At 38.9% G+C, this 18,207-nt stretch overlaps 1 protein-coding gene across 1 annotated transcript in view; it reads right to left on the reverse strand.

Annotated features, from left to right (window-relative positions):
• WWC3 (WWC family member 3) overlaps nucleotides 1-18,207 on the reverse strand; it is a gene marked incomplete at its 5' end in the record, with an annotated part of 102,560 nt that overhangs the window by 16,736 nt on the left and 67,617 nt on the right. Inside the window, 5 exons of the mRNA XM_082004731.1 lie at nucleotides 369-443; nucleotides 1,219-1,339; nucleotides 7,387-7,961; nucleotides 9,105-9,194; nucleotides 12,460-12,702. Coding sequence (XP_081860857.1) covers nucleotides 369-443; nucleotides 1,219-1,339; nucleotides 7,387-7,961; nucleotides 9,105-9,194; nucleotides 12,460-12,702 — 1,104 coding nt within the window. The remainder of the gene's footprint in view (nucleotides 1-368; nucleotides 444-1,218; nucleotides 1,340-7,386; nucleotides 7,962-9,104; nucleotides 9,195-12,459; nucleotides 12,703-18,207) is intronic.

Genomic DNA, 18,207 nt, shown 5'->3' on the forward strand with positions numbered 1-18,207 from the left:
CCTGTGACTTTCCTAAGGTAATCTGCTTTTATCTGGAATAGCAAGAGCTCACTCGCAAGAGACATATCCTTACATCCATACTCACACTAATGGCCCAGACAATGAAAACAAATGCTGCTGAAAGTAGTAATGAAGGCCCTTTTATCAGCCAGCATTGAAAGGACACTACATGAACCGTGGTTAAGGCACATTCCCAGCACAAAGTAGCATGTGACTGACTAACCTGTACATCCGCTAAACTTCGGCATTCAGTTGTTAACAAACTAAACTGCAGTGGATAGTTTTAAGACATTAAAAACCAAACCCAAGAAAACTAGTGAGCAATTCCTACTGAGTTGACAGAGAGAAAGAGGATTAACGCTACTCACAGAAATCCAACATGTATTTGCGGTTCTTCATTACTGGCAGCATCACCATAAACAGGCTCCTCCAGATCTTCATTCCTGCAGGAACAGAAAGTACTGTAAACTACATACTGACCTAAGCGGTTAAAACATAATGAAATGAACATTTATTTTGTGATTTGTGGATAATAAGCAATTATTTGGTAACACAGGAAGGACTGGTAATATAGAAGGAATTGAGATTATCTCTTCAAATACACACAGCAGTAATTCACAATTTTAAAAACTGAGGTTTTAGATTACCTCTTTCAAGATATTTAGGTTATTTTAATATTTATTCTGCCTTCCATTTCTCTTTAACATCCTCACAACCCTATCTTCTTCCCATTTACTGTTTACTGTGTTAAAACAATTTTATAAAGTAACCACATCTGTACCCATCCTTCAACCACTTGGTCAACCTACATATTTTTAGATTTTCAGCAGTTCATATGTTTCTTCCTTGCAGTTATACTTTTGTCACACACTATTCAGAATTGTAAGTCACACTCTGTGTAATTTTATTTTGTTACAGATGGTTGAAATAAAATTACTGATATACGACTAATAAGCTGAGAAAACTATCCTTCAAGGGAGAAGTATATGGTGTGTTAAAATGCTAGAGACAATAAAGCGAAAGGGACATGGCACTTGTGAAGATGACAGGGGAACTGCATATAAAAAGCATCTTTCCTTTAAAACATGCAACCTAATATTCTTACATTACTAAGAACTAGCAATTTTGAAAGCGTATTCAGAAATCTACAACGAATTCTTTTGGACCATGTGGTAGAACAGGAGTATTTCCAGCTTACTATGCATTTATACACCTGACCTTTTGCTTAAAGCTTCAAACACGCCACTGTCACTAGCCAGTGAATGATCTGAGAGACATGCTGAAACTCGCCTGGCTCTCCTCTCCGATCTTCTACCACTGTCTCCTCGCAGAGTTACAGCTGTCACAGAGAAAAAGTGAAGACAACATCAGCTCAAGACAATCTCTTAACAATTAAACCAGAAACACTTATTGTAGCAAAAGTAGTGGCAAAACAGTTGGCACAAACACAGCCCATTGCTTTTTCACCCAAATGAGTTAAAAACCTACAATACAATTGACCGGAGATTTTCTGTGGGAGAATTAAGGACGGAAGTTTGTGGCTAATGTCTCTATAACAAGACTAAGTATAAACTGATTGCATTGTTATTACAGTGCTTTTCTGGTAGAATAATCCCTCCTGGAGGAAGACTTACATTAGTTCAGCATATGTACACATGATATCCTAAACTTTGAGTATTTACCTACTGAATATACAATAGGTTGAAAACACACACAGAGACTAATTCTTTTAAGAAGTTATCAGATAACACAATGTGAGGGTTTGTTCCCATTTGTTTCCTAATACAAAGTCTCAAAGCGTACTGTTTATACCATCACATAATAGCAGCTTTTATTTACAGTCTGAGAGGCATTATCAAAAAGAAACAGTGCTTTCCAACTCACTCAGACCACTCTTTTTTCAAATTCTTGGTGAATGACTTTGAAAACTGACGGGGGAGAAGGAAGCAATATTCAACCTCCTCTCCCACCCTTCCCCAAATCACCAGCAACACCATAAATAGAGACTCAGGAGTCATTTTCATGTTCTAAGTAGATCTACAAAAATGATGTTATACATCAGGTTTTGCACAGGCAAGGAGGTATAGCAGCTACCAACCCTTTAAGGTACGTGCACAAGTGGTAATGCTCAAGAATTGCATAGGTAAGGTTTCGACACTTCAGTGACAGCTCCTAACTTGAGTTTGTCTTCTCACACGTCCTAGAGAGAAGCATTAAACAGACCTGTGGAAATGCAGTATCTTCCTGCGCAGTGAAGAACTTTTGCCAACTTTCCCTCCTTTTGCTTAAGGCTCAATGACTGTCCTCAAAGCAGAAATGCAATGGCAAAGAGGTGCCACAAGTCGGGAAAGCGTCTTATTTGCTTCTACCCATACTCAGGAACGTGAGAGACAACACAGAAGCATTCAGCAGACAGCACTTGGAGTGACGGCAGCACAGTGCATGTCATGCGGGAGGTAAGTGCCAGTTGATGTTTACTGCTTACTACCCCTGACTAGGGAGGAAACATGCCTTACTCAAAGTAAGCAACAACTCCTTAAGTACTTCTGTTACATATTATCTTAGGCCACCAAAAAAAAAAAAAAATGCTGGTATCTAATCAGTAAGTTTCGTTCAGCAGAGTGCCAGCCCACGGCCTGAGCCCCACCTGCAGAGCACAGCTGAGGTACAGACAGCGAGCCACCCCCCTGCATGGGACCCACCTTACCTCCCACCCAAGTACCACCAGGACAGGATGTCCGGACATAAAGCTTGATAAAAATCCCCCAAATTAACACAGCCACACCGGTGCCGTCAGCAGAAGTGTCTGGCTAAGGTTAGCTTTAACCCACTGTGGGACTGGCAGACAGGATGCACTGAGCACAGCAGTCCAGCGCCTGCCCGAGGTACATTCCTTTCATCAGGGCACCAACAGTACAAAATCCTAAAAGATGTTCCAAAAATCACAGGGTCCTGTTTGGTGCCGAAACTCCCGTATATCAGCAGAGCCAGTTCTCTGTCCTTTTGCATCTGTAAGTAGACCTCCCCTTCAAATTCAGTAAAGGGTTTTAGTCATCTTCAACCGTGCACGAAATTTATGTGCCGACCAGAAACATCCCAACCTGCATTTGTCTCTGTGCCCGCAGAAAGAACCGCCTCAGTTCTTGAATTACAGCATCCCATCCTTACTGTACATCACACATCGTGCAGTGTTACTCATGTCATCCTCATCACAAATGAGAGCCAAGTTCAAGCTAGCTCACAGAACGCAAAGAAACCACGCTCTCCTCCATATCACTTGTACGAAGTGGTGGGTTGGTTTGGGTCTTTGTTTTCTTTCTGTTTAAGAACTTAATCTGGCTGAGTTCTGTCACTGGTATTTATGCAGAATCAAAACTAACAGTCTGTAGAGACATCTTTTAATATCAAAGTTTCCACATAGTTTTACATCACCAGGAAGAGGCTGAACTTCACAAAAGTGTATAAATTTTGTATGAAAGTGCTTCTATAATTTCTGTACTAATTTCAACAAGTTATACTGGGATAACTTCTTTTTGTAAATAAGCCTCTATGTGAACACTTTGTATAGATGTAGCAAAAGACCTCATGGGCTCTCTCTTCTGGAGGTTCATGTTCCCAATTTGTCTTGAAGGAAAAATTGGTCTGAAGCCCCTATATAATGTCATGAAAAACTGACGTGTTACAACAATGTTGTAACTTGAGAATGATTTGCTCACTGCCTGCAGGCCATGGAAGCATTCGATAACATCTGGACAATCCCAGAGAATTTGGCAGAGATGCAAACACCAAAACATGCCCTTGATTAGAAAAAAAAAAAGTCAGCAGGAAAAAAATTGGTCAAGAAGAAAGAAACATCGTATTTTGGTTTAAACAGAACAAGGCTTAGCATAGGTTACAGGACTTCCAATGCAGGAAGCTAAAGAATTGGTTTAAAAATAAAGTTTCTAAAATAGACAATTACCTTTCATTTTCTTATTTAAATAACAAAATCAGTGAAAAATATCTATGAATTTCCAGAACTACTGGGTACCAAAGCTTGATAAACATAAGACAGCCCTGATTAAAAGAATATTCTCAGGCGTCATTAGTTGAAAAAGTGAACTTCAAAGGAAGTATTGTGTGCAAGATTTCATTGGCTAAAAATATATATATATATATATAAAAATAAATCTAAAGCATGTTTCACAAGCTTAGGAGGCCTACAAATACTGCACGTCAGCTCAAAATGCACTAATAGAAGAGTCAAACACTCTCATAAAAACTAAATCAGAGACACGAACAGACCTTACCTACCATGATGATGTCAGGCATTACCATGACATAATAAATCTGAAGCTCACCAAACACCTTTCCCAGGAATTTAACTACAGCCATGAATATATAGTTTAGTTGACATAGCAAAAAATTAAGTACGCCATAATGATTAAACAGATACAGCACAATATCAAACAAAACCAAATGTAGCAAATCTTTTTCTTCACATGCAACTCAAAAAACCCAAAAAACCAAACAAAAACCCAACACTTCACACAGAAAAACACACTGGGAATTACAGGCAAAACCAGCACAATAAGTAATTTCAGGTTCACTTACAGTGAATTTGTCTGTTGTGCCGCATGAGAAACAAGACAAAATGAAAAGCACACAATAATAAATCATCTTTTAGATCTATGACAATATTTTCCAAACAAGTGATTATTTAGGCATTAAAGGGAACTTAGCACCTGAAAGATTATTTTAGGATAGGGAGGAAGAGATAGTGAAGATATTAAAGCCCAGTATTTTATTAACATGTTTCTTCCCACTCCCAGCTTTATAAATAAAATGGACTTAATCTTTCAGGCATATTCCCCCCATTCAAACATGCTAACATATTTCACAGTATGTCCCTGAAACAGATGCAGAACAAGAAAACACCAGACCAGCAACTGAAAATCAAAATTGCAGTTCCCCAAGAACTCCCTGAACTTGTTCAAGTGCTGCTTCAGTGCAAAGTATGTGCAGTTTATTCAGTGTTAACCCTCCCGGCCCCCAGAATTTGCAAAAATTACCTCATGTTTTGTCTAGTGAAGAAACTAGGAAAGAAGGTTTGTGCTGATACTGGTTTTCCAGCGTCGCATTATGCTACCAGACCATTGGGTGGCAGCAGCAAAACACACTGCATAGCACCTTAGTGAAAACCAAAAAACCCCAGCATCTGGGGGCTCCCAAACGGTGATATGCGAGTTTGATACCCCACCAAATTCTTCAAGAACATAATACAAAACCAAAATAATTCCGAAATTTCCAACTGCTACTTGCAGACAACTGCATTACAATTGCAAACCCACTAGCTAGTGAGTGTGGAGCTCAAAGTAGTCATGACTCCAGCCAAAAATCAGAAAGGTTAAACAATTGTGTTCAAATTCAAATGTTAAAAAAAGAAAACCAAAACAACAAACTCAAAAAACGACTGGCTTTTTGGCTACCTTTTAACCCCACGTCCTTCCTCAAAAAGCAACACAAAGCACCCTGTTGTACACAGAGTAAAGCTGTACTTTACTCGAGGAGCTTGAGCTGGACACGGCAGCAGTGACAACAGGTAGCACAGGCATATTCTGCCAGAGGTTGTCCGAGAAATGCGAAACGTGTAGAAACGTGACAAAGAAGAGAGAAAAGGAAAACCAAAGCAGGAACATGACCCTCATCCTATTGCTCCCTAGGCCCTCAGAGCAGGCCTTCACTTCTAGGAAACACATACGAGCTATAAATGAACTACTAACATAGTTTCACTTACCACAATGGGTGAAGACATGCTGTGGTCTGATCTGAGGTTTAAAGAAAGCCTCAGGAAGCCTCTTCATGGCACTAATTTAAGCACAAGCTTACATGCTGGTCTCTGGAATTCTGTTTATTTTGGTCTGAAAGCTGCAATATGGGCAACTAGAAATGTTTACATCTAGTAAATGTAAATTCTGCAGCAGTATTTTCTGGCAATGCTAGCTGCATTAAGGAAAGTAGGTGAGTCTAGACTCAAATGCTGTTTGAGCAATACAGGCTTTTTAGCAATACAGGCTTTTTAGCACAGTGATGGCATTTTCTTTTTAAAAATAAAAAGCTGAAAGCTTTTCCTTAGATACTGCCAATGTTTCTCCTCATTATCACTTGACAAGTAAGATTTTGGTAGGATAATACGATACATTCTCTTGCTTACATTTCACATTACTCCTGATGTTTTAAGTCCTGAATGCAACATTCTACACAATTGCCAACACAGAATTCTGGATATAAAAATGGGATGGGAATTACAATCTTAGAAATATTCTCTAAAAGCCACTTTCTACTAGTATGGTTTTATTAGAAATATGAGCAAGCCAACACACAAAACCATCACCATGAAGGAATACTCTTTTTTACTTTAACAGCAGTTTTTTGTTTGATTGATTAAAACCAGAAAAGAAATTTCTCATGTGCCTGTATGCTCAGGTTTTTAAATTTGTTTGTTTTGTCTTTAAAAAAGGCTTCTGCTTCCTCTTTTGATCTCTCATGTTTATGTTTCTCAGCTATAGTGCCTCAGATGCTTCCACCAATGCAAGCTAAAGCAAGTCCACCAACTGCACACTCAAGCAGGAGAAGAAAAAATTCAACAGTACATGTGTGTGGTTAACTGCACACATCACTCCCCTGAGACCACACAGCACAGCTCCTCTGAGACAACCCATTAGGTGGATGCTTAACTTCTCACACCCCCTACAAAAGATGCTCCTTGGCTGTCAAAGCACTCTACTCATGAGCACAGTGCACCATGCACTCATGATGACCACGCCACTGTGGCTTCTGCTCCGTCACAGAACACACCTCCCTGAGGTGTGTACAAATTTGGCATGGAGTCAACCAGCCTTCAAGCACTGTCAGCAACATCACCTCATGCCTGGTTTTGTGTTTGGGATTTTGGGGGGGTTGGTTTGGGTTGTTTTTTTCTATCTCCCCTGGGTTTGTGTTGCTTTTAATTATCAGAATAATGGCAACATGGGCACAATTGGGGGTCTCAGAACTAAACCATGCCTTTTTTACTAATTCTCAATTCAAGAGCAGAATAGTTACTCCTTGATGCGGTACACTCCAAAGAAAATCCATATTCCATTCCCTTTCTTCCACACAATTCACCACTATTTTAAGTTCTATTTAACAAGTATTTCTCTACTCTCATCTCTTCGCCCTAAAGCTAAAGTTTGGGGTTTTTTTTGTTGGTTAGTTTTTGTAACAGCTAACATCTACCATGTAATTTTTAACTGATGGAAGTAAAATAAGCCAAACTGAGGAACAATCTCTATCGTGCTAGTATGCTTAGGCCTGTGTTACATTTTCTATGATTGCATGACAAAATAGTAATATCCAGAAACTCACCTCCACCAGTTTGGACAGCAGTCAGCTGTGGTCCCATTTCTCGCAGCCCATCACTGTCCACAGGATAAGTGGACATCTGAGATGAGCTCGTTCCCTGTGTATCATCATCACCCAACGCTGTGGTCTGAGCCCTGAGCATTTCCAGGGCTCCTATGCTTGCCATCTCCTCAAAACCTTCTGACATCTGAGCCAGGGGAGAATCTCGAGATGCAGAGAGAAACGGGGTGTCCAGAGGCGAACTTGGAGGGGACAATGAAGACAAGGAGGACCGTGATGACAAGGACGCCAAGGACTGCGGGGTATCCAGAGACCTCCGCTGCTTATTGAAATTCGAGTGTCCAATGGGATCAGCGTATGGAACATCCTTTGTGAAAGACTCGAAGGGAATTATGTCAAAGCGTAAATGCTGCCCGTAGTCTGTAACGCTGTCTGATTTGTCATACTGCGGAAGGCCATAGATGTCCGTAAAGCTGACCGAGCTGAGGGAGCCTCTGCTGGAGGCCAAGGATCCTCGACTGGAGGCAAGGGATCCCCTGCTGCTGCCAGAGGACATTGTGAGGGTGCTGGCTGACAGACTATGGCAGGTAAACAAAGAGAAAACAAAAAAGGCCCTTTCAAATATAATCAGAAATGCTAGCACAGACATAAAAACGTCAATCCAGATTATACAAGCAATTTTACATGTATTCAGTACAGTGACACAGAGTGATGATTTGGCATTTTAAGGTCTGGCTCATGTTTCTTGCCCTAGTCTCAAGCACAACCATGATTGGAACAGCACAAGTGACAACCAAATCAGGACCAAGTGCCTTAAGACAAATGATCCAACAGGATGAGCCTACTCTTTCCTCCAACATGTAAGCAGCCATAATTTGGCAGAAAAGAGGCCAGAGCAGGGTCCGGATCAGTAGACTCAATGTAAAGCCAGGAAGGGTACATTACCATGATCCAGCTTGAATTTACATTAATTGATGGGTCATAAACGTTTCATGGAGAAGAAGTGTGAAGGGATTTGGAAACTCCTAACAAAGTGCTGTATAAGCTTCACCCTCACAGGTTATTCCAGTGCAAAATAAAAAATAATTTAGGATGAATCCGATTCCAGTTCCTCTTATCACTCTCAGACAGTTAGGGAGAGAAGAATATAAGCAACAGAGAGAGATGAAGTGAGACACAGCAGGAACTGAGCTTTTGATGTTGGAATGGTGTTGAGTTGAGGAATCCCCAAGACCTGCATCTAAAAAGGCAGCTCCAAGTGTGAATACGCAAAACATTCTGTGCTTCTGTGTGGGTCTTAGCTCATTCTCGTATTTAAATGGCAAAATTTTGTCATCGCTAGGGATCCAAAACCCCTCATTTGGAGAAGGCATCAGAATATTAAAACCTCACAGAACTTAAAAGAATATTATCTTCATATTAGTAAAACTGTCACAATATTGCAACAGGTTTTATGTACGTACCTTCTTCTCAGTAAATAAGATAACATACAAAATTCCCAAATACACATAATAATCTACCCTCAAATACACATCATTAATGCTATTTATAAAACTGCATCCAAATCATCACATTCCATAGACCAAACTGTATAAATTTAGTAAAAAATGAATTTACGTGGCACACATACATAAAAGTATTAAAAGGAAAACTTTATAGATTATTAATATTCTTCTCTGCTGCAGTTAAACTTCAAAACCTGCTGGTTTTACATAACTCACCTTTTTAACTGGGAGTGTAAATATGAGGTTAAACGTGTAGCTTCTTCTAGTTGCATAAGCAAACAATTTCTCTTTTCCTGTAACAGTATCCTATAATTAAACAGATACATATGACTATTTTTCTTCATTACGGTAGTGCTCAAGAACTGCTAGGAGCTTTCCAAGTACAGAAAAATATCATTGCATTGCAGTTTGGAATATAAAAAGGAGTTTCACTGTTTAATGAAAAGGTTTAATTTACGCAGCTCATATGCAGTGATGGTAATTCCAGCAAGAACACAAGAACCAAGACTCCGTCAGAATTCCCAGAAAAGTAATTGAGGCACAATGTAAGAGTCATGATGTTGAAAATACATTACAGCAATTAGCAAAGTCATTAAAAGTGCCAGGTAAAAACATCAGACTCTACAAGATTTATTTTTTTTCCCTTGCATCAACCCAATTGTGCCAGTAAAATACAGAGAGCTACTATGACTTTCATTGCTTTGGCAGGAAAAAAATATTCTAAATAGCCCTATTATTCCAGCTAATTAGTGTCAAATTTCAAAGATAAAAATAAAATTTTTGGAAGACTTCTGTTAGGGAGTAACCGTAAAACTCAACTTTAAGCTCTAATTCTAGGTGTTTCTAGTACATTTATATATGATTATATTTAAGTAGGTGATACACCATTTTGAATACTAAGCTACGACAAAAATATCTTGCTGCGACTTAGTTTTGCCTATTCTAATAACAAGCAGATGAATTACTCAGTACCACTGCCACAACACAAATGGAATGTACCTATAATGCTGTCGGTCTCATACACCTGTAAGATATCTTAAATTCTGTATTTTGAGATTATTAAAATCTATTCTTTGAAGTTTTATCTATTGATATCGCATTTATACTTTTCCTGAATCCAGAAGTATTCCTGGTGTTTTGTTTTCCCAAGCCAGCTGTCCAGTGACTGACTGAACTTCAAAATAAAATCAATGTGGCAATCTGTTTTGTGTTGTACATTTTTATGTCCAGGAAAGTTACTGCTTGAGCCCTGCATTCACAAGTTGGCTGGAAATTTGGATTCTCACAGACAGTTTGGAGAAAGCAGATCAAACTTATTGGAGTGCTTCAGACTTTCCTCACTGCAAAGACAGCTGTTAGAATTCAACATGTTAATGGGCAGTATTAAAAACAAAAATATCAACAAAAACTAGATAGACTTTCAGAATTTTCTGGATAAAACAGAACGTCAGCACTACTTTCAATAAATTTTGGCTGGTTAAAATCTGAAAAAAAAAAAAAAAAAGTCTTTGTTGGCAGTAAAAACATAAATCTCTCAAATTCTTTGGCCTCCAACTTCATCAATTCCTATGCTGGCAAGGGGCTGTAGCGCTATGCTCCAGCAAGCCCACCGCCCTCTGGGGAGGCTCCCTTCATTGCCAGGACAGGGCAGAAGCTGCACGCTCCAGCACATGCAACACTGAAGCTTTTCTCCTGCTTCTGTGGACCCCAGACCAGGTTAACCAAGTGGTGCAAGGAAGGCTGCAGCTGGGCTATGTAAACTCACATGATAAAGGCACTGCAGTCAAAAGAAAAAGACAAATGGATGCAAGAAACTTAACTGATTCAAAAGCTTGCAGGGGAAAGAAGGGGTACCCTCACCCTCTACTTTCAAAAACAAACTTAGGAACCAACACTCCACAGTCATCAATGCTGTAAGGTAGGTACCTATGCTAACAGGCAAGAGATGCCTCCAACTAAGGCTGCCAGCCTCTCTTAACAAAAAAAACCAAAAAACAAACAAACAAAAACAACCCCCACAACCAAAACCAAACACCAAACAAAATTAAAAAAAAGCAAACACCAAGCCCACCTCTATCATACAGGTTTTAAATTAATTCTGATCTGTGCATAACTCAGTGTCTTTACAGCTCAGGAACAGAACAGAACTGGTAATTATTTAAAGAGGAATCATCTTCATGTTTCACGATTAGAAAAAAGTGGAAATAGGAAAGCAGAACTAGGAATCGCTTTGGTTATTCCCGAGCCTAAAACAAACAAGCAAATAAATTCAGGCTACTAATAATTAAGCTTTCCTCCGATTTGTTATACAAGAATACAGTGCCCTTCAATATTATTCTAACTTCTACTCAACTTATGCTAGCATTTGAAATATCAAGTATCACATTGGAACGCTGGTTTCCACAGCATAAACTACATGGAAAAATAGCCTGGCCTTCTTGCCAACATAGTATGCACTACCTAACATGAGAGCCCAAAAACAACAAATAAAACTTACTACACTGCAGTGTAAAGTGAACTCCCTTTTCTGTCCATTTAAGCTGGAAAGCCAATGTAACAATATTGCAAAAATTGCAAAACATATAACACTGATCTGTAGGTTGGCTATGAATTTGCTATTTATTGCCTGAATTTACTGTCTGAAGTAAGCCTTTTCAAAGCAACTGAAGTTCTCTACATTTGTATATGGAAGGCACTTCCAAATATTTTTCAAGTGTCTCAATTATGTAAATCTTAACCTTTACGGAGATCACATTAAAGCTGGTTCATGTAGTTTTCCTCAAGTGTCAAACCTGGGTGTTTACCACTATGTAAGAGACACAAGTCTGGCAAACAAGAACTTTCTCACTTTCACTGGAAGCGGTCTACGGTAACAAGAAGAGGTTAAGAGGTTTTGTCCATTTCTCTGGCTACAGGAAAAAATAAGCAACTTTGACAGTGTTTCCATTAATATGTGTTGGGGGTTGTTTGTTCTTACATATAACTTAAATACCACATTTTCAAAAATGACTCTGTTTACTATGTTCTCTGAATGTCAGAGTTGGGATGTGCTCCCACTGCTGAAATTGCAAATTAAAAGGGAAACTGCATACAAAAGGCAGTAAAAATATAATCATTTAACTTTCCTGTTATAAGGCAGAAACCAAATACAGGAAAAGTTCTTTGTCTTGATGCTTTTGGAGATTAGTAATACTCCACTACAAAATAACAGAAAAATCTTTTACTATCCAGGTACTGTTATTCAGGTCTCTATTATCAGACAATACAACTTGGAATTTTTCCAATCATTTTTTTTGTGACTCTAGTCTGATCTCTTCTCCCTACCCAGATTTTTTAGATGAATGAAAGGAGAACTAATTAGTCGATATCACTCTAACTCTTCTTCAGAAAACTTCAAGACAGACAGAATTAAATAATGGCAGTCGGAGCAGTGTTCTCCTTTTCTGAAAGCAAATTACTCTAGTAACATCTTTTTTTTGTTTCTTAAACACAGTGAAATTCCCTACTCTTCCTTTTGAAGCTTCCCATATGCATTGTACAGTAGATAAGAAAATGGTTTAAGTTCCCAAACCTTTCTGTGGCCCCATGTGCAGATGTTGCTCGAGCCCGTTGAATTTCATCCTCCAAGCGTCTTTTTTCTTCCTCCAAACGTGCAATGTCTTCTGGGGATCGCCTCTGCTGACTGATGAGCTGCAACTCCTGAAGAAGAGCCTCCTTCTCTTTGATGAGCTGAAGACGGTCCCTGTCTGCTTCAGCCATTCCTGGCCAAGATTCATTGTCTAGCAAGGCCAGCTGCTGTTGTATATTCGAAACTCTTTAAAAGAGGATAAAGGTATTTCAAAATGCAGAAGAGACAAAGGTGACGACAACTAAGAGGAAAAATACCAAAAGCCTGGTGATTTCTGTGACTTTTTTCTTCTAAATTTCGACACAAGAAAATTTAGAAGAGTTTGGAAGAACTGCAAGTGCTCCTGAGTGTGCAGCTGTATAAGAACTACAGTGCATTTATCTATCACATAGACAATATCTGTCTTCACAGCTTTGTTATTTTATAATAAATCAATTCATATTTTAGAGCTCTTGCATTTGCTGCCTGTACAGCTGATTAAATTAAACATCCTTTCATTCCTCACTTTTCCACTATCAGAGCTTAACTTGGGATTTCAAAAGTGCAGTGAGAAGTTGAAGGGGATGAAGGCAAGATGCTTATCTAGTGACAGTAGGTCCATCTGTTCATGTCCCACCTAGTAGCGGGTTCAAGGGGCTGAAAATATTAGGCAGTCCTGACCGACAACAAAATTTTAAGAATACATAAGCTGTCAGTAAAACAAAAACATAGCTCTGGAAAAAAGATTTACTGGTTACAAAATACAGGTGGCTAGATGGATCCATCATCAAACCAAGCAATTAAATAAGCTAACTTTTTTTTTTTTTTGTAGTAAGCTTTATAGCCAAAAGTAGTTTCCTGTATCTCAATACGCTGAACTGCTACATGAAACAATAGTAGTAAGAATAATTCCATAGATGACATTTTAAGAAAATGTCCTTCTAAAACCAAATTTTTAACTCTTATAACAAAGGACCCTGAAGCTAGAAATTTCACAAATTATTCTTTTGGAAAAATCAAAAGGTATATAAGCATAACAGAGAGAACATTCTTTTACTGCCAGGTATTTATGCTTGTCTTACAATGGGCAACTGAGACACTTCAGAATGTTACAATTAAATGAAAAGTAAGTAACAGAAAATCTAGCTGATTTTTGAACATTTGAAACTAAAAAACTGTACAACACCTCAGTTTCATCTTCACTTTGAAACGGTAGCATTCAAAGTTCAGTGCACTGTACAAGATTATGACTCTTTAAATAAATAAATGCACATTTAAAGCCAGCCATAAAAGTGGGATATGAGTTCATTCTTTTGGTAAATTACTCTAAGTAATCTTTTTTCCAAAATATCTGGTAAGAAAGAAAAGATAAAAACAAAGCAAGGTAAAAGAACATAACCAGCAAACAGAAGATCCACAGTGTGATAACATGTGCTTAAGAATAAAAGAGAAGGCATAGACATGACAAAGGTAAGGTTTTCCCCATCAAAAAACAAAACCTCATACAATGTTCATTTCATACTGACATCTGGAAAGCATTTGGCCATCTTATTGTCAGGGGAAGGGAAATAAAGTATAAAATGTAAGTCATTTTGCAATGACTGCATTCATATATGAATAGGAATTTTACTGTGAATTTTGTCAAATAGATATCCCCCTGCCCTCCCCCCTCCTCTTAGACTTCATTTACAGCAAGTAAAGAACTTGGGTATTATGTTACACTTTAGTCTAAAGCAGAATACTCTGTCAAGCCCTTCAATACCATTTCCTCCTCCTTGCATTAATAACCAACTTCCTGCCAATAGCCGCTGCAAGCACCATTGTGCATCGATACGTACAGTCTACGTATCTCATGCCTCAGCTATTGTGCACAAATTCCAGCTACAGCTTCCTGAAGAACACCTTGCCCCATCGACCAGACCTCAGGGCCAGTAAGAGTGAGCAAAGTCAAGACCTCTCCTCTTCCCTACCCAGGCTGCTACGCTGTTAAAAGATTCAGTAAACACTCCCGAAGGTGTATACAGCTTGATGTTCAAGTGCTCAGTGCCAAGTGAAACAAATGGGGACTCAAGGTCCTTTCAACAGAATTGCAGAATTCGGGTACAATTGAGTTAGCTTAGCTTGGCAAGCGAGTGTGAATCAGATGAGACCTGGTAATGTATTTGAGTGACCAAACAGCTTGTGGATGAAAAAAGACGAGATGTGTCTGGTGAAGTCTCTTGCTTGTTTTATAAGGTAGCTGAAGGACTGACCCTCTCCTTCATTTTAAGATTTACAATCGTTTTTATAGCTATTTTTCTAATGCAGGGTGAGCTGGTTAAGAGGCTGGCCACAGGAGCAAATAAACGCTAATGCAGGCAACAAGAAAAAGCAAAGTACCAGCAGGCAAGAGGAGAATGTGGGATCCCCCCTTTCAGCGGTAGTTAACCACTGAATCCGCTCAGCTGTAGAGTAAAACACCACCACAAGGTTGTGTTTTCCTATCTATACAGGAGGTTTTAATTTAGACTCTTGAGTTCGCTGAGAGCACATAACTCCCTTTATGTATGACATTCCAGTTTAAAGCTTGTTTTTTCTCCTCAATTTCTGTTATGATGATGCTTTGAAAGTTGGAAGTTGTCGTACAGTAACTTAATTATACCATTATTAAAGGGAAAAGTACTGCTGTGGACAAGGTTAGTATCACTGAAGAGTTCCAAAACCTGATTAGGTATTTACTTGGATTCCCTTGACACCCTTAGCATTTCAGCTAGCTCTTCTTGTCTCTACATCTTCCCTTTAAGCAAAGAAAAACCACTCACAAAACACTACATAATGCAGGAGCCTGCTGGGAGGGGAACTTCAAGCACCAGTAAGCCAGTTTTCTGCAATCTGTATTTCCTGCAAATGAACCAAAGTTTTCAGGGAATTTTGTTGCTTGCTTTTCACTGAGGACACCCTCTGTACAGTTAAGTTGTTCCAAAAAGCTACCAGTAACAAAGTTTTTAGAATTTTTCTCCCCGAGTAGAAAACATCCCTCAGGCTTTTATGATCTCATTCAAATCTGAGAAAAGTATCTGAGGAGTCATGTTCAGTTCTGCTAAAAACGTAATAAAAAATCCTCTTTAAGCAAGTTCCGTAATAGCAATTTGTCTTCTCCCAACACAAATTTTTCTTCCCAAACACAATAAATGCAAAAATAAGCAATTTCACTGTGCTTGTCCATACCAGATTTTATACCTATACTACAAGCCATTGTCACTGCTGGTATGTTACAAAAAAGTGTCTGTTTTGCATTTTCAGACTTAGTGCATATATTTACCTACCTTAAACACCCACTTAAATGAATCAATGACTTGACGTAGATTTAAAGGGGTGGGAAATAAAAAAGATTTAGGCTCCTTTATGAAGCCTCTGTTGTTCAAACACATTTTTCCTTCCTACTGGGTATTTTTTAAGATACTACTTAGTGTAGTCACTGTAAAAGAGTACTTTTATCTGGCGTAATGCCAGATACAGATGTCCCTACTGATACAGTAATTTAACATATTCCTGGGGAAAAAAACCAGTAAATTTTGAGACATCAGCATTCCAGGCATTTTGCCCATTCCCATCCTTGCATAACAACTGCTGAGGAGCTTGCATTCCACACTCAAGTAGGTGGTATCAAATGACTGGCTTCCTAGGTAGGCAGACCTATTTGCTGCTTATTTCAGTATTTAAAAACTTCAAATGGAGATGAATATAACCGCTCCCGTTAAGCAGAAAAGCAGGAGGGGCACAGATGGGATGACAAAGGTTTAACCTAGTGTTCTTCAGTAAACACTGATTTGAAATGGCAAACTTGTCCTGAAATGGTCATATTAATGTAGCTAGAATGATGCCTAGCCCAAGAAAATGTAGATAATAGCATGAGGGTGGAGATCAGTACAGCCAGTAGTTTACTACAGCAACTACATCACAGGGGCAAAAAAGCATAGATTTTCAGAGTTTACAGCATGTCTGAATCGTTATATATCTACACAGACCCCCCCCCCAGACAAAAATAGAGCAACCCTTCTGTCATTGGAAATATCTGGGGAACCTGAAAGATTTTGTTAGTGTCTGGAACCTCATTTTCAAGACTGCCATCTGAGCCCAGCACTAATGAAATTATATTGCTGAGCTCAACAACATTTCTTTAGGAGAGGTTATTTATTAAAATATAGCATGAGAAGTGAGATTAAAGTAAAAATCCCTTTTTATGAGATGAAAGTCTGATTTCCAATTACAATTAACTCCATATTTAGACCATTACTCAGAGATCACGAACAAGGCAGGTGTGTTGGGGAGGGAAATACTCTGAGCAATACAAAGGTCCTAACACATGCTCATAAAAAGGGACAAATTATGGGCATCCTCCAGCTAGCACTTCCTAACCTACAAGCTCTGGTCTTTCTAGCTTAAACAAGTTCTTCGAACTTATTTTGTTTGAATTTTCCAAGAAAAAACCCCCAATATTCCCCTACATTTAAATGCCTAGACTTTTGAGTGATATATCAGACCACTCTACAGCTAAGGCCTTTGTTACCTGTGGAATGGGAAGACCAGTGGGGATAAAGAAAAAAATCCACAGTTATGTTTTGGAGGAGAACGGTGGCTAAGATCATACAAATATGCAGAGACGATCAACATAAATCAGCCCAGCTTATTCTTTTCCTTAGGCTTATAATGGCCTTGTAATTGGACCCAGTTCCCTGCCACTTCAGGTAACGGGAAACTTCTCCCACGTGCAATACCCAGAGGGGGTAGCTGTGGGACTGAAGACACATAATGAAGGGTGTAAGAACTCAGTAATTTCTGGTATTTACAGACCCTCTTGAGAGTGGATTACAATTTACATCCAAAAAGGGGAAGGCTAGAGAAAGGGGAAGAAAGAAATTGGAAGAACAAGAAGCTGGGGAACTTGGCCAAATGCTCACAAAATTTCTCCACTGTGTCTACTTTGGCTGTTCCTGCAAGTATGTGCCACTGCAGCTTTGGCGGACAACATGAGTACGCTCTGTAGAATATCCAGCCTGCCTGGCAGCCCAATTCAATAACAAGGAGGTCTTAAATGGCTTAAGACAGTAATAAAACCTTTAGAGTCCACTGGCATTCTGCAGATAAAATTAGGTATTCACCTTTAAGAAAACTGCAAAGTCTGCTAAAACCAATGGAGGAGAAGAATTACTGTTTTCCCCAATTCACAGGTAAGCTGGTATAATGAAAACTTTAAAGACAGTTCAAGAGCATGGCTCAGCTCCCTTTATAAATCAAAGAAAAAGTTTTATGTTTAAAAACTGACACTGGGAGATTTAGGTTTAGGTGACATGCCTGAGCCAGGTACTTATGTGACATGAGACAAACTGATTCATCCTAAACCAGATTTTCAGATTAGTTTAGCAGAATAAAGCATACAAATCCACCAAATTTCACTAGAAATTAGGCAATGACACCTTGAAACCTCACTACACATTTAACAGGGAAAATACTTGACTATGTTATTGTATCGGTACTGGAATGTTGCTATCAATAGCCAATCAACATGTATTTTGTCAGTACAAACTGCACTGACACACTTCTGCTTGTGCTAGTGCTTTAAAAAGCCCAACTGAAAATTAATGGAAGTAACAAGACAACAAGGTTGCAACAAAGTAACTGTTCAGCAACTATACTGAAAAGAGAGACATAATATTCTTAAAGGGAATGTGG

Source organism: Phaethon aethereus (genome assembly GCF_964289735.1).
Source record: "Phaethon aethereus genome assembly, chromosome: 1".
NCBI lineage: Eukaryota > Metazoa > Chordata > Aves > Phaethontiformes > Phaethontidae > Phaethon > Phaethon aethereus.